At 40.7% G+C, this 17,634-nt stretch overlaps 1 protein-coding gene across 11 annotated transcripts in view; it reads left to right on the top strand.

The window, feature by feature from the left end:
* epb41l2 (erythrocyte membrane protein band 4.1 like 2) overlaps positions 1-17,634 on the top strand; it is an 85,216-nt gene that overhangs the window by 34,254 nt on the left and 33,328 nt on the right. For all 11 annotated transcript variants that reach the window (XM_067384939.1, XM_067384938.1, XM_067384942.1 and 8 more), the window contains exons 5-12: positions 4,271-4,375; positions 8,010-8,052; positions 10,266-10,341; positions 10,460-10,678; positions 12,014-12,101; positions 15,443-15,595; positions 15,674-15,771; positions 16,546-16,718. In XM_067384939.1, the coding sequence (XP_067241040.1) occupies positions 4,271-4,375; positions 8,010-8,052; positions 10,266-10,341; positions 10,460-10,678; positions 12,014-12,101; positions 15,443-15,595; positions 15,674-15,771; positions 16,546-16,718 (955 nt within the window). The remainder of the gene's footprint in view (positions 1-4,270; positions 4,376-8,009; positions 8,053-10,265; positions 10,342-10,459; positions 10,679-12,013; positions 12,102-15,442; positions 15,596-15,673; positions 15,772-16,545; positions 16,719-17,634) is intronic.

Here is a 17,634-nt window from a genome sequence, read left to right on the forward strand (position 1 = left end):
CATCAGTGATTCTCTGTGACTTTACAATTAAATTATTCATGTTATTGTTCAGTCTGCAGTTGGAATTCGTTCTTTTGATCTCATTCATGGTGTTCTTTCTTTCATCGTGTTCTTTTAGGCTTTTACTGTCATTTATTCACTCTTATCTGTTCAATTTGTTTCTTTTATTCTGTTTCGTACAGACCTTGTTTTTCTCTCACACACAATCTACTACAGTCCTGCTGTCGTCTGATTGATAGTTTAGTCTTTTATCAAGTAAAAAGCCTTTTAGTAATTGTACAAACAACCACCTTCGTGGTTCACGTCTTTATGCTGTGAAATCTGCACTGATTTTTATAATATAAACGTAAGAATAACTTATATTATGAGCAACATCTAAATTGCGAGTCCACGGTCCCTTTCAGGCTCTGACTGGGTCATTCCAAAACATTCATCTTTCTTTGCTGAAGCCATTATTTTGTTGATTTAAATGCATATTGGATCATTGTCATGCTGAAAGGTGGAAGTTCTCATCATTTTTAGCTTTCTAGCAGATTGCAGAAGGTTCTGAAATATGTTTTTGCGAAGTTTAGCCAGGCTTGGATGTTTTAGTCAGAAAAGGCTTGTATCTCAGCCTAGACAGATGGAGAATATTGGACATAGTTGTCAGAAAGAGCTGCAGCTCTCTTAATGTTGCTGTAGGACTCCTGAAAGCCTCCCTGACTAGATTTCTCTGTTGACTTTGGAGGGACGCCCTGTAGAGCTGTCAAATTAAAAGTAAATTTTTGAATATTCGTTGAATTTAAAACAAATTCATATTCGAATGCATAAATGGTGAATTGTTAATGCATTGAACACAATATATTTTATTTTTAAGCAACATATAGAATATTTGGAACAGTAGTAAAAATGTACGTCAGGTTAAATAAGTAAAATAATTGAAAAGTTCTTAATTAAATTAAAATAAATGCAGTCACTTGAGTTAGCCTAAACCTGCAGCTCAACAATTAGAACATAAATTAAATTATTTTCTGTAAAAAAAAATAAAATAAAAAAAAGCGCGTTAATATCGCAATAATATAAACACTGTTGTACTGTAAAATTTAGAAAATGTGTTTATATTCCATTCACTACAATACATTACATTTATTAATTTTACAGAACAACAGTAAAATTGCTATACTAACATTTATGGATGTCTTGCTTTCAAACGTTAAACCATTGAGCTTTTATTTTGGCGGGAGACCCAGGGAGACGTTTCTCTTTGTTGACAACAGATTTATAAACGACACTCATTACGGATGGTTGGTGCACGTTGCGTTCCCAAATGCAGATTATAAGTGACTCAAACACACACAGTTCTTGCAGAGCAGCATTTACTGTGAATCGAAGCTGAAAGCTGTTTTAGACTATATGTTTATATAATATATAGTAATTTTAGTGGTTTTGAAACTAACGTTTTCAAACCACAGTATACCTTGAAATTGGGAACCGGCCCATGCCTCGTCAAAACTGTAATCAATCCGTTCACACAGAAAACGTTTTCTGTGCTACTTTTCCATTGTTTTCTATCTAAACATGCGCTAGATGGACATCTTTGACTGTTCCACACTTGTTTAGAAAGCCATGTAAAGTTAAAAGAAGTTCAACTTTTAAAAAAAAAACATATCTCAAGACTTTGGGTTTTTTCCCATTCCACTGCATCTCAAGTAGTACTCTGTGATTGGCAGTTCCGCTCTTGTATTAAACTATGCATAAATACATTGTGCTGTTCATAATTGTTTATGCAATTTACAAAATTTTATTTGATTTATGAACGTTGGTTTAAACATTTAAAGTTTGCACTTTTTTTTACAGTGTTATTTCATTGCTTTGAATAAACAATTTATTATGGTGCATTAATATTTTGCTCATTGCGCTCTCTTGTGGCCTCAGGAGACAAGCCAAATCCCCCCCCAACTGAAATTATGTCTTTTAAATTAGAATATAATTCTAGATCACGTCACTGTTGTGCCATCCTTCATCCACTTGATGACTCTCTTCACTGTTTTCCATGGTATATCTAATGCCTTGGAAATGTTTATGAAGCCCTGACCTGAGTGATGCCTTTCAACAAGCTTTCGTAAGCTTTTCGTGTCCCATGGCTCGTGTAGTAGCAGCAACCAAGAAGATGTCAGAAAATATTTTTAAAAAAGCTGAGATTTATTTGGAATTACAAATATGTTAAATCAAAGATACACCCAACTGTTTACATTCACTTGAAACATAACTGACTGCGTCTATGTGAAAACTCAAGGGCATTTTGACTCTTCATGCCCAAAATGCCATGAAAGAGAACTGAATTGAGTACTCAAACGGTTTGAGTTTCTACAGTTTGTACACTACAGGGGTGTGTCAGACAGCATGAAAGTTGTTTGTTTATTCTCCTCAGGTGTGTATTGTGCTTTTAATATCAAGCATCTCCTGCTCTTTATTTTCCTCATTCATCCATGTATCTTTATCCTCATAGCTGTCACTCTTTGACAGCGTTTTACAGCGGTGAAATCATTACTTCCTCTACTCTAGTTGTAGACCTGTGATTTGCATGTAGATCAGCTGACCTTCATGTGTGTTGAGCAGCAGAAGTGATGTTTCACCAGAAGCTGTAAATCTCTCTGGTTTGTTGTGCTCAGAGCCGTTGTGCAGACACCATGAGAACACGTCTCCACCTGTGGCTTTCTTTATTCATTAACACATTCTCATCAGACAGCTGTGCTCTCCGTCTCTCCTGCACTGAGATGAGCCTCAGTGTTTGTTTGCACTCATCCTTCCCCTAATGCACTTTTCACTAATGCAGCCCTGCTGCTGCAGAATCACCCAGTATTGATCCACTAGAAACTGAAATCCATTAGCTGTGTGTGTGTGTGTGTGTGTTGAAGCCGCATCTTTAGAGTTTACGGAGCATAACATCTGATCACTCATCAGTAAATCTGGTGTGGATTAGATGGTGTGATTGCATTCACAACAGCAGCTTATGAGGTTTTGTGTGTCATGTCATAACCAGAAACATTAAAACCCTAAACAAGCACTCTTTTGGTTTTTGTTTGTGTGTCTAGTTGATATGACTGTCACTTAGACTTACACTGGAGAAAAAGGGGAAGAAATTCCCTGGTCCGTTCAGACCATTTACTGAAACCAAACTGAAAAACAAGGACATTTATCATGTTTATGGTATTATAACAGTCATAAGTCATAATATAATCTTTTAAAAATACTGTCCAAGTCTTAAAGGTACAGTAGCACACACATATCTGCCTTATTTTGAACGATTTACTGCGTTCCATTTCCATTATTGTTGGTGCCTCCGGTTTGGGGAACTTCCATTAAATAGTACTGAAATAAATAATCCTTATTGTTCAGTTTGACTGTGTTTTCTGTCTTTTTTTTAAATTTATTATTCATGCAACATAATACACGTTACATAATATTGAGTTGCATGTATATCTACAGTAATATTTAACACATATGTAAAGACTTTTTTGAGTTTTTGGGGTTTTATACTCCCATAATTTGCGCAGAGCTTCATGGGACGTAGGATAAAGGTGGATAGATAACTAGATTTTTTTTGGTGCAAGAAACCTTCGAAATGCATGAGCAGTTTGGGGTATGGGTGGGCTGAAGCCTGAGCAGATAGAAGAATGCAGCTTCTTCAGCGTCTCTGTCTTCAGATCTTCCTCAGTGACTAATGCTGGAAGCTCCTGGTGTCTGGAGAGGAAAGAGAGACTGTTGAGCTCCAACCAGCCCTCTCATTCCTCAAGAGTCACACTAACACTCACGCTCTCGAGATGAATCAACAGAATGTGAGGAACGGCTCAAACAGGCCCATTATGAGCCCGTGTCTGTGTGTGGCGCTTCAGGCCGACTCCGAGACTCCACACAGTCACCATTCAGACTCGTTACTGTGCCAGCGCTGGCATTTACGGGAATACTTCAAGTGCCACCCAAGAAATGACACTTCTGTCCTCATTTACTCACCATCATGTTCCAAACCCGATTCTTTTTTTTTTTTTTTTTTCTGTGGAATTATGGGCCCCATTTTATGTAAGAAAACAGTTCTTCTATTATATTTCACAGAAGAAAATCATACAGGTTTGGAACGACATGAAGGAGAGTAAATATTGACAGAATGATCACTTTGGGTGTACTGTTCCTGGTTCTGCAGCTAATGAAGCGACTTGGATGAGCAGCACATCATTGTCTATAAATAATGTCCAAATACTCCACTCATCTTTCTTCCTCTTTCTGTCTCCAGAAACGGGCGAAAGGCCAGTACCTGTTTTTTGAAGTCTGCGAGCACCTGAATCTGTTGGAGAAGGATTACTTCAGCCTGAGCTTTAAAGACAATGCTGAGCAGAGGGTGAGTTCACACACAATACATGGAAAAAATAATCAAAACATGTCGTAATATGACTTGTGCACTATATTCCTGTGATGCTGTGTGAGGAACAGAGCCAGATTTAAATCCCATCTGTACTGTGAGGTCACATTGGGTTTTCATCCAAACGTGAAGCAAAGTTTGCAAAAAAAAATAAACAAATGAGAATTAGTGCATTTTCATCAAGGTGTTCGAGTGAATGATGGTGCCAACATAGTAAAAAAGGTAAATAAAACACCATCAGTGGAAAAAGTCGATTAGTCACGTGTTTTATGTCTGCTATGTCAGAATTTATTCAGCAAATGTGTTTTCATCTCCCATTATTCACATTAACTCTTTTTCGCACAAGTCTAAATCCACCTCAAACTTTTTTGCGAATTAAGGGATATTTTTTTCTGATGCGATTACTTCAAAATGTGTTTAAAAACGTGATGGAAACGGCTATTGTTGGTGGTTTTGGGGTAAATATATTTTTAAATATTAAAAAAAAAAAAAATTATAAAGATCAAACATCCAATTTGTACCAAATTTGCATGTTTATTTTAGCGCTTACGTCAGTGAAACACACTACAGCCTGTAAAACATTAATAACCTAAATAATACACGGAAATTAAATATTAAATAAAACATTTTATATTTCCCCACAAAGATAAATGTGTGGTCATATATTCCACTCTGTGCTTTGAGAGGGATGTGGGACACGAGCAGGACTTTACCACAGTAAATGATGCAAATATAGTTATTAAAAGTGAACGAAAAGAAATGCGCGAGAGACGTGAGTGAAGATTTGGGAAAAGAAACAAGAGATTCCTTGTCTAGTGGAATAACTCTGTTAAATTCATGGAGAATTGGGTGAATAAATGGCTTAAATTAAATTCATGTGCCGCTCTCATTCGGCACATATCCAACTATCATTTATTTTGTAAATAAAGTTTTGTGTGGCAATATTCACATAAAAAGTAGACATGCACAGATATATCGGCCAATAATCGGTATCGGCCGATAAAAGCAAATTTTCACACTTTTGGTTATTGGTTGATAGTAGGGGTGTAACGATTCACTCGTTTTCTCGATGCATCGATTACAAATCCTGACGATGCATATGCATCGTTCTTGAAACATGTTTTTTGAATTGTGAATCGTTTATTTTGGTCGATGTAAAATGCTAAGAATTGGATTAATCATGATTCTATAGTGATTCAGTGCTTTAAAATATATAAACATTTAAATTACTACATGCGCGAATTGATGGAGACATCGTTTGCCGTCATTTTGCGCCTTCCCTCACAGTTTCAATGGCGCGCATTTATTGCATGGACGGAGCAAACACATAATGTAAGTGTCTAAATGTGTACGCAGAGTTCAATGAATGATAAATGAAATTATGAACTTAATGTCATTAAACTGAATGTGCGTGGAAACTGCTGAAATAACTACACCATTAACAACGCTGACATAAGAGCGCGCGGTTTATCAATCAGATGCGCGTTAAAGTTGCCTTCGTTACTATAGCAACAGTAGAAACCCAGCGTGCTTTCTTTCAGAATCACCATAAGGAAAATGTTCCGTATAACGAGAACAAAGGTGACTTTTATAACTATTCCGTTAAGAAAAGTTAGCTTAAGATTAGTTGGGAAAGTGCATGATAGTCTCTCCATGTAAGCATTAGTATGTTTAATGTACCTGGAACAGTTTAATAAGGTTGTGTAGCCTTTAACACTATCCTCCACTAACATAAACTAGGCCTAAAAATACTTTTAAAGCCCTTTTAAAGTTTTGGCTTATGTAAATTTCCACAAATGCCAATTTTTATAGGCTTCATCATTGAGAACTAACATGAACCAACATTAACAATGGACAAAAGGGTTTTTTTTTTGCCCTTACTCTCTGACCTCCTGAAGGTCGCTGTGTAATTGAAGGGACGTGGTCAAGTATGGTGACCCATACTCAGAATTTGTGCTCTGCATTTAACCCATTCAAGTGCGCACACACCCGGAGCAGTGGGCAGCCATTGCTGCGGCCCCCGGGGAGCGGTTGGGGGTACGGTGCCTTGCTCAAGGGTCTCACCTCAGTCGTGGTATTGAAGGTGGGGAGAGCGCTGGACATTCACTCCCTTCACCGACAATCCCTGCCAGACCTGAGACTCGAACCCATGACCTTTGGGTTACAAGTCCGACTCTCTATCCATTAGGCCATGACTGCCCCGTTTATCTTCCCATACCGGGATTTGAACCCGGGCCGCCTGGGTGAAAACCAGGAATCCTAACCATATAGGAGGCGTTAATTCGCACCTTGACTAAGACACATTGAGGGAAGCATTTCAATATCCCTATAAATGCATATTAAAATGCAGAATCAAATTGCATCGAATTTTAATGTGAATCGTCTCGAATCAAATCATTCTGAATTTGCAAAAATTGTTCTTGAATCGAATCGAACATCTAATGAATCATGAATCGAATTGAATTGCTCTCTACCCAAAGATGCACAGCCCTAGTCAATAGTCAGGGCCGATATATCCTGTCAATCAAAAGAGGGCAGAAAAATGCATTGAATTTGTGCTTTGTGTAAAGAAATTCTAAGAAACCAGTTTAATGTTCAATATTAATAATGATTACATGAATTAATAACATTCAGAAAGTTTAGAAATATAATTTATGTGTTTAATATTAATTTGAGTAATGTTTGATACCAGTTACTCTGTCCATTTCATCAACTTGTTTCAGAATAAAGTTTTTATTTGCATTTCTTTCAAAATAGGATTAATTATTAATTAGAATGAAATTATTAATTTAAAAGAAGGTATGAAAGGTAGATCCCCCAAACTATTGGTATCATTATGAGTATGGGCAGATATCACTCTGAATAATCGCCTATCGGTGGAGAAATTTAGTATCGGTGCATCTCTAATAAAAAGTTGACCTCCAGAACACTTGATACTGAACAAACACTGATATTGATTTGCTGGGATCAGATTAGTCCTCTAATTGCCATTGGTGATGGAGCATGAAGTTGATGCTAAAAGCATTAGTTACACATGTGTTCTTGTGAGGTGCATCATGGGATTGGTCAGGCATGTTGTCTTGTAATTCTCTTAGTAGATGAATAGATCCGTTCATTAGTCGCTCAGTGCAGATGGTTGAGACCGTATGTTTCAGACGCATGTCTTTGAGGCCCTTTCATATTGATGATATTCAGCGTTACACAGTAGATTCCATTTTTATGACTGAGTTCCGTCTGTTTTCTGAAATCATAGGGCCCTAGTTCAGCTATATGTATGCAAATAGCAAAGAGATTCATTAACCAAGTCGTTAACACACAGACCTGCCGTACAAAGCCATGTGCACATGCAGTGGAAATGTAATGGTAGTCTGGGTTGCAAAAAAAAGATGTAAATGAAAAACACTATCAGAAATGACAGAGAGGTCCACAGTGGTGTATGCGGCGAGGCCGACAGTCACTTTAACCAGATGTTTGACGACTCCATCGTGAACTCTCTTAAAGACGAACACCATCCCCTGCAGCAGAGAATGAGCTCACGCTCACAGAATGGTTTAGTGTTGGTGGTGATGATACAGTGCAGCTGCTTTATTGACTCTGTGTTTTTGTGTTGCAGTGCTGGCTGGACCCGACCAAGGAAATCAAGCGGCAGATCCGCAGTACGTGCTGTCTCTTTCTCTTTCTCTACATGTGATCAGTCAGGCAGATGATGGGTTGGTTTGTGTGATTCAGTCTCTGGCTCTATCGTTCCTCTCGCACATCTGCAGATTCAATAACTGTAATTATCAGAGTGCTGGAGTGATGCACACGGGGTGGAGAGAGAGCGGATTCCTCATTCACACCGCATTCAGAAACACAAGGACAATACTGATGCATGCTGTCAGCTGACCACTTCTGTTCTGTGTTCAAAATGACATGCAGAAGTCTGTTTAAACTGCTGTCCTTAAAGGGATCGATCAAAGCATTTAACCCTGTAGAGCCTGACATACAAAATCATAGAAAAATCATGTTTTAAGTTTGCAGATGTGTTTTTCGATTAGTATTATAGCTGATGTGTCTTTTATGGCTCATATAGTCTGATATAGTGAGAATATGAAATGGGGTGTGACAGGTTTTTCAGATCATGTTGCTCATTTAGAGGCCTTTTAGAAGTACTTTATAGGGTTAAAATCCTCTTTTACAGCACTGGACTAGGGGTGAGTGTGTGCAGAACACTTCCTCTTTGACTCTAAATTGTGCCATTGTTTGACATGCAGTCAGGTGCTGTATATCTGTGAGACACACACAAACACACACACACACACACACACACACACAGGTGAATCAGATGTCTTATCTGCTGTTATGACTCAGTCTGTAGATCGTCTGGAGGAGAGCTGAAAATAGAAAAACAGGACGGATGGAGAGAGAGAGAGTCTCCTTCCGAAGGACACGTCTATAAAAATGGCAGCTGTGTCCTCATTTTCAAAGACTCGCTCTGAAAGAATGAGGTTGACTTTGTTTTGCTGCGTCCTGACCTCTGACCCAGAGTCGGCCACAGCAGAATGACCTGACCTTAAGTTCACGACATACATGCCATGAGTTCATTCCACTCATTCTCGCATTTATTATTTTATATTTATCTGTAGTGCAAGTGTGCTCATGGATTATATTAACCTTTACTGTAGATTTGATAACAGGAACTTTTGAGCTGGTCGCGGGTATGATTCACAGGAAATGTCCTTTACATTAAAACGAAAGTGTTATCCACAGTGTTTCAACTGCAGAAAGACATCAATAAAACAGCTTTAGAATGATCTCGCTTAGCGTTACATCTACCTCAGGTCAGTCATTTAATGTCCACAGCATGTTAGTTCACTAGAGAAATGAACTCTAGAGGAGCATTTCACTAAATATATGCACTTATATATTCATTATATTTACTTTACCTGTTAGAAATGTCTCAAATATTTAATGCATGTTAAATTATAATTTAATTTATTTAAACACTGATACATTTAATCATAAAAAAAGTTTAATAATTAAAAAAAGCAATTTTATGTTTAGTTTTCTCCCCCTGCTGTACCGAACCGTGACTTCAAAACCGAGGTACATAAAGCACCGTCATGTTTGTGTAGCTTTACACCCCTACTGTCGCATCATTTCTCAAATGAATTTATCCCGATCATACTGGGATGTAAACATAGACAGGTTGTGTGACAAACTCCTCGTCCTCAAAAACCCTCAACAAAACCACACAAGGTCACAGACTGTCTGACCCAGACAGCATAAAACACAGGTAGTTTATGTCGACATCAGTGCGTTTTATGCTGTGAATTATTGGCCTCTGAAAGCATGAACCACTGACATTCAGAGATGTCTACAAACCAAACACTCAGACCAAAACACACAACCTGTTTTTCAAAAGAAACGAACCAGATCTGAGCGCATGTCATGTGAGTCGATGAAGAAGCAGCAGCAGCCTGAGTCTCAAGATCTTCATCTTCATCACTAGTGTGGCTCATTTCAGCCTTTGAAACATTCATTTCTGAATGATGAACTAGTGGTGTTGGTTTGCTAATGGACTGAACAGACACCAGACCCATTCAGACTCCATCATAATCGCCACCAGCTGCTGTATCCCACAAGCCCTCCACCCTATACTGCTTCTGGAACTTATTGAAACTTATTGAAATCCAAGTGCATAAGGAAAGGAAACTCTCTCTCTCTCTCACACACACACACACACACACACACACACACACACACACTTGTGATATTCAGTGTAGTTGGCAAGAAGGACTGAAGTCAGAGACGCTCTACTGGAGGAAATGATGATGGCCGCTCTTCTTTAATCGACTCTTGTTCTCTCTCTCTGTGTGTTTTGTGGTAGATTCTCAGTGGCAGTTTGCGTTCAGTGTGAAGTTTTACCCTCCTGACCCTTCCCAGCTGACGGAGGACATAACCAGGTAGATGAAATCAGAGTTCTGCTCGTCTCACACCAGTTGCATGCTTGTTAATTGTGGTGATTAATATTTTGGTTGGTTTGAACAGGCAGCATTTTGACGTCTCGTCTTCTCTCTGCAGGTATCTGTTATGCCTTCAGCTCAGGCAGGATATTGCATCAGGACGGCTGCCGTGTTCATTCGTCACACATGCGCTGCTGGGCTCGTACGCTCTGCAGGCTGAGCTGGGCGACTTTGACCCGGAAGAGCATCGTCTCGACTACATCTCCGACTTCCAGTTTGCCCCAAATCAGACAAAGGAGCTGGAGGAGAAGGTGGTGGAGCTGCACAAGTCCCACAGGTCTGACAGCAGCTCTCAAATTTAGTTTGAGAAAGTAGTAAAAGATGTTCCTAAAATGTGTCTGAAGTTTCAGCTAAAAATATCCCACAGATCATTTATTACAGCTTGTCATAAATCCCCATTTTTGAGTAGAAGGAAAAACATGCTGTTTTTGTGTGTGTATCTTTAAATGCAAATGAGCTGCTACTCCCCGCCCCATTTTCCAGAAGAGGGCAGCGCCTCAACTCATGCCTCAGATACGCTGGCAACAACAAACAGATTATCATCTGTTGCGGTTATGCTCACATGACATTGAATCAGTTTCGTACTTCAATGCTCTAGCGAGGACATAAACATGGAAGGAGAGAACTAGGTTAATAGGGCCCATACCGTCATGGGCTGCGTCTTAAGCCCCGGGTAAACTTCAGCCGTCCGCGTTCATGCACCGTTTGCATGACGTAATTTTCGTCATGCGGAGGGCCAGCCGTGCAGCCCAAATTTTGAGACCGCGCGGACGGTGCTCATGCAACAGCTCATGTGCAAGCAGGAAAGAAGAGTCCACTAGGTGGCAATACGCACAGTACTGAACACAATGTGCAGTCGTCGAAGAAGAGTGTGTAAAGAACGATTCAAAAATAAGACTTGACCTTCTCCATCGTTTTTGATTCCTGTTCTCTTGGTGTATCTTCTGAACTATGTTGCAATGGTGGATGCACTATTTTTCTTCTCCGATCCTGCCTAGTGAATGTCCGGTTGTCTGGTAATAGTATAGAATTGCACTGCGCATGTGTCGAACTCTGTTATTTAGTATACTAATAGTATACTTTGAAAGACGCGTGACGCGTATACCCGGGGCTTAAAGTATTTTACACATGTGGTTGTCCTGTGTGCAGCTGAGTGTTTTCTGCACCTTAAAAGAATCTTGCCTTAAAGGTCTTAAAAGTCTTGTTTTATGTTGAAAACTCTGCTGGGTCCATATTTGTAAATGTTGAAATAATAACTGGAAACTGATTGATTGTAACGTCACTAATGGCATCATGCTCCTGCTGACAGCCCAGATCCAGTAATTAGGCATATGTGACTCAAATTTGGCTCAACAGCAGGAACATTCAGCCATATACAAACATGAGGGGCTCAGACTAGCGTTCTTATGTGAAACAGTGATGTAGTTTCTACATTAAAAGAGCTGAATGTTGAGGAAGCGCTCATGGTCACACTGGAGTCCTCATTAGCCCGAGGTGTGTCCTGATCGCAGGATTATCAGTGCTAAATCTGCTCTGACCACCTCGGTGCTGATGGGACGTGAAGGTCGCGCTGCTGATGACAGATATCTGATGTCTCCGCCTGTTCTTTCAGGGGAATGACTCCAGCCCAAGCAGATGCCCAGTTTTTGGAAAATGCGAAGAAGCTCTCCATGTACGGCGTAGACCTGCATCACGCCAAGGTAGAAGATCTCCAGATGTATGATGCTTTCTCATGTTATGATGCTCTCTCACGGTCCTGCAGAGCTCAGCTCCATCTGATATTCTTAGTAAGAGCTTAATTAGCTGCTTCAGGTGTGTTTCATTGGGGTTGGAGCTGAACTCTGCAGGACATTGACGGCCCTGCTCCAGACTCTGTTTGCAGATTCTTCAGTCTGTTGTTGTTTGTGGTGGAATGATGAATGTACGAGAGTTCAGTCTATAGCAGTCCACTTCCAGCATGATCTGCTTTCACATAAATCACACATTCATAGAGCAGCCATTTTATGAGTCCCGCTCTAGTTATGGTTATCAGGAAGATCTATGATCGGTGACCTCTAGACCCGACGAGAGAAACGGAGAAAGATTCCAGCTGAACAAACACTGTGTGTGTGTGTGTGTGTGTGTGTGTGTGTGTGTGTGTGTGTGTGTGTGTGTGTGTGTGTGTGTGTGTGTGTGTGTGTGTGTGTGTGTGTGTGTGTGTGTGTGTGTGTGTGTGTGTGTGTGTGTGTGTGTGAGAGAGAGAGAGAGAGCATGCTCGAGTCTGGGAAAAATATGTCGTTGCCATTTTTAAACCCTCACAGGAATAGCAGCTGTCCGGCTCTTTTCCCAGTGGGAACGATGGCAGTCTCTTGTCCAAACCGTTCGTCTGTCCCTCTCGTGTGTCTTTGTCTCCCTGAAGACTGAAGGTGAAGCTTGTGATGTTCAGTTAGCGCAGTGTTTTTCTTCAGCTCAACCTGGAGCATCTCTTGACCTATTGAGGACTCGCACATGGTGCTGTATGAGTTAGGGTTAATATAGTGCATTTAAACTAAAACCATAAAAAAACATTGTTACTTGAAAATTAAAAAACTTTAACTGAAATAAAGTTTCACTGAACAAAAAGACATTATAAATGGGATGAGGCCCAGCAGCTGTAGGGGTTTTGAATTTCTGTGTTGGTATTGAGCATAATTTTACTCATTCCCTCAGGTTTCGTACTTATAAGGCGGGAAATTCCCTCCAACTTTTATTCAGTTAGCTTGTTGGTTGAATGAGCAAATTAATCCAGACAGATTTTTACAACAAATCAGTAATTTGAAAACTTTATGTAAAACATAATTTCACAAACCACGAGAGTGATTCAGCGCTACCACGTCTTTTCTCTCTTTCAAAATGCATGAAGGGCTTCACAGCATCACCATCATCACGTCTGTACAAGCGATGTGCATGATGAGATATAAAAATTTTGCTCACGTTTCAGGACAGAGTTTATCAATTGCCTAATTGGCCAATGTGGCATCATTACTAAAGTTTATCATATGCATGACTCAAGCTATTTTAAAGCATTCAGCAGTACTCGTACTAGTACTCGTAACTAGTACTCGCATAAACGCAGTCGGTGATGTCTTAAGTGAACATAACAGTTGAGAAAGAAAATGGATGTGTATCAGTATATTGGATCTGTGCATTAGCTCTTAAAGTGACAGCAGCCTAATAAACCTGCTGCTATCTGTCATTTAATGTTAATCAAACAACATTCGATTTATTTAATTTCTGTATTATTCCTGTACCTGAATACCATTAGACCTACCTGAAAACCATTAATGATTAGTTCAGTTCAGAATTAAAATGTCCTGATAATTTACTCACCCCCATGTCATCCAAGATGTTCATGTCTTTCTTTATTCATTTGAAAAGAAATGAAGGTTTTTGAGGAAAACATTCCAGGATTATTCTCCATATAGTGGACTTCACTGGGGTTCAACGGGTTGAAATGTCAGTTTCACTGCAGCTTCAAAAAGCTCTACATGATTCCAGACGAGGAATACGAGTCTTATCTAGAGAAACCATCAGACATTTAATAAAAAAATTAAAATTATATACTTTTTAACCACAAATGCTCGTCTTGCACTGCTCTGTGATGCTCCACGCATGACGTAATCATATTTGAAAGATCACGCGTGACGTAGGAGGAAGTACCGCGGCAGGGCAAATTTTCTCCTCCAACTTCACAATCATCCGACATTGTTGTTTTAGCTTTTTTTGTAAAGATCGTTTGACTTAGAGTTTGACGTTCACTTTGTAAACACTGGATCTGTACTTCCGCCTACGTCACACGTGACCTTTCCAACGTGATGAGACCCTTATTCCTCGTCTGGGATCATGTAGATCTCTTTGAAGCTGCATTCAGTCTTTTTGACTGAAGAAAGACATGACAACATATTGGATGACATGGGGGTGAGTAAATTATCAGGACATTTTAATTCTTTATTTCATTTGTATTTTTATTTTATTGTATTGTTTGTGCTTCTGCTTGTGTTTTTTGTTCGTTTACTTGTCTGTTTTTGTAAATTCAAGTTTGAACTCAAGCTTCCCTGTGCTGTGTAAACTCATGCGCAACAAAATTAACCCATTGTAAAAACACAAATACAAAGAGTGAGCAAATTAGGTGAGATAAATGTAATAAAAAAAAAAAAAAACTCGCCACATAAGTCAGCTAACAGGGAATCCCCTCCCATTTTCCAAAATGAAATTCAGGCCCTGAGCAGCGGGTTTGAGCACTTACTGATGCGCTGATGTGAGAGATCATTGAGAGCTGCCATAGTGTTAAAAGCCTCTCGTGGCGACAGATAGTCTGAGTTCAGTCTGTTTATCACCGTTATTGATTTCTCTCGGAGCTCTACAGTTAACAGAGACAGATCAATAATCAGTGCCCGACGTCCCAAAAACCCGGCAATAAAGATCCATTTAGGACGTTTCGTAAAAGCATTCAGATAAGCGCTTGAGTGGCGGCAGTGATGGATGTGTTTTGTGTTTGAGTTTGAAATGATCTGTCATTTTTATGCGAGTGTGAGTGGAGAGGTGTGAGTGTGCATGATTGGGTTTCAGTCTGTGTATCTCTAACCATGTTTATGTTTTCAGTTAGATCATAAAACCAGCTTTTTTTTGCAAGTTCGGTCATAAAGGAATGTTCTTTGAGCTCCATGTACAGTTAAAATTAAAGTAAACTTACTGACCTAATGTGTGCAAACTTGCATCCAACCTTTCAACATATGCATTTGATATTCACAATGATAAAATGACACGTGAACACTGCGTTTGAATGCTTTAACAAAAGAATACCAGCTTCTCTTTTCTTCTCTGAAACTCTCGGGAGCGTTGACCTGCTTTACTTCCATTGTAAAGTGTTACTGTGAAACTGAGGGACGAGTCCAAATTATTTTCAACGGTTAATGGACATTAATACAGAAATGCCAGTGATCAACCAGCTTATGGTAAAGAGTGGGACATTTCCCAAACACGCTCGAAGCATGTAAAAACAGCACATCTTCTCTTTTCCCAGGACTCTGAGGGAGTGGATATCATGTTGGGAGTGTGTGCAAACGGGTTGTTAATCTATAAGGATCGTCTGCGGATAAATCGCTTCGCTTGGCCCAAAATCCTCAAGATCTCCTACAAACGCAGTAACTTCTACATCAAGATCAGGCCAGGAGAGGTACGACTGAGCAAAACCCGCACGCACACTGTGTCTGAGGATGATGTGAATAGGAATCATTGTGTCATGTGATTTCAGGCTGAGCAGTTTGAGAGCACCGTCGGCTTCAAGCTGCCCAACCATCGTGCTGCCAAAAGGGTTTGGAAAGTCTGTGTTGAACACCACACCTTCTTCAGGTGAACACACACACCTTTATCACCCCATACTGAAGTATTTCTGGTGAGTTGAGGGGGTGTGTGTGTGTGTGTGTGTGTGTGTGTGTGTGTGTGTGAGTGTGTGAGGTGTCCAGCAGGTTGTTTTCTCCTCTCCTGTCATGTGCTCTCAGCGGTCAGGTTGGTGAAGCGTGTGTGAAGTGTACACGCAGTGAGGTGTGTGACTCCAGAGAGCTGCTCGGACACACTTCACCTCACGTGACTTCCCCACATCCACCATAAGCTGCTCTCTTCTGTCATATGATTTATATTCTGTTCTCTTGTCAGCTGATTTTACTAATAGACTTACCAGTCTCTGTAAAAATAAATTAAAAATGCTCCCATCTATCTAAAGATGTGTGTTGTGTGGAGCAGTGCGTGTACAGCGCATGGGAATAAGTGAGGCAGAGCGACGGCATCAGAAACTCTGTTAAAGACGTGATGGACTGATTTATACAAACATGCTGACTGCAGTCTTGTGTTGCGTTTGGCACAGACACACACCATCACATTACACTCTCAGAACACATGATGTGGATTATCTCAGCTCAAACTTCCTCCTTTCCTTCAGTTTTTACCACCAGCTGTCATAGAACGTTGCATCAGTTGCCTTGTTTTTGTGGTTTAATGTCAGTAATAGATGTGCACATACATCACAAATGTGTGTTTTGGAGAGAAATAAAAAATGGACAGCACATGTGGACCCTGTTGTGTGTGTGTGTGTCATCTGAATGCTGTTGTTCATTGCTCTGTTCACAGGCTGATGTCTCCTGAACAGCCCACCAAGGCCAAGTTTCTGACTCTGGGCTCAAAGTTCCGCTACAGTGGGAGAACGCAGGCACAGACGCGACAGGCCAGTTCTCTCATCGACCGGCCCGCGCCGTACTTCCAGCGCACCTCCAGCAAACGCATCTCTCGCAGTCTTGACGGAGGTATCACATGTCGTCTCTGTCACAGCTTCTTTCTAGTGTGAAGTGTGATTTGATTTCAAACAGGTAGTCCCGTCCTGATCATTAGTTGAGTTGTTTTTTTTGTCACACATCACTAATATCGCTCAGCCCTGTTAGAAATGCACTTGCCCAAAGCCTGGTGTTGAAAAGATCTGTTTTTGTGTGTGAATGGCTTGTGAAGATGTGATCAGCTGTGGTTCAGCTGTGAGTGTGTCCCTCACTGCCCTCATACAAACACACACAGGAAGTCTTATCAGCGTCGCACTTACAAAGCACTGAGGCAGAGCGCCTGTTTTCCTGCGCAGATCTCATCTGTACCGTCAGAGGAGCAGAAAACGAGCGTGACGGTTGACGTTGCTGCTGCAGACGTGAAGCAGCATGTTTGTGAGTGAACTCTAGTGAACTTCCAGGTTATGAACTCTTTATCTGCAGGAAATCTCCCTTAGATGAATGAGGCTGTTCGTCTGAGGTCTAGCACTGTGTGTGTTCATGTGAGCGTGCACAAGAGAGTGAGCGTGAGCGAGAGTGTGTTACCGTGCATGAGCACATGTGAGTGTGCACGAGAGGGCGTGCGCGAGAGGGCGTGCGCGAGAGGGCGTGCGCGAGAGGGCGTGCGCGAGAGGGCGTGCGCGAGAGGGCGTGCGCGAGAGGGCGTGCGCGAGAGGGCGTGCGCGAGAGGGCGTGCGCGAGAGGGCGAGGGCGAGAGGGCGAGGGCGAGAGAGTGAGTGAGCGCATGCGCAGAAGAGTGAGCATGTGCGCGTGATTTTATATAATCATATAAAAATGCCGAAATGTTTCTGAGGGTTTAGAGGATCGAAAACCTCATTAGCTCAGTATAAAAACAATAGAAGTCAATGGAAAGACCTCCAAGATACAAAAGCAAACGCGTGTGGCCAGA

Source organism: Chanodichthys erythropterus, chromosome 4, assembly GCF_024489055.1.
Source record: "Chanodichthys erythropterus isolate Z2021 chromosome 4, ASM2448905v1, whole genome shotgun sequence".
NCBI classification, from domain to species: Eukaryota; Metazoa; Chordata; class Actinopteri; order Cypriniformes; family Xenocyprididae; genus Chanodichthys; species Chanodichthys erythropterus.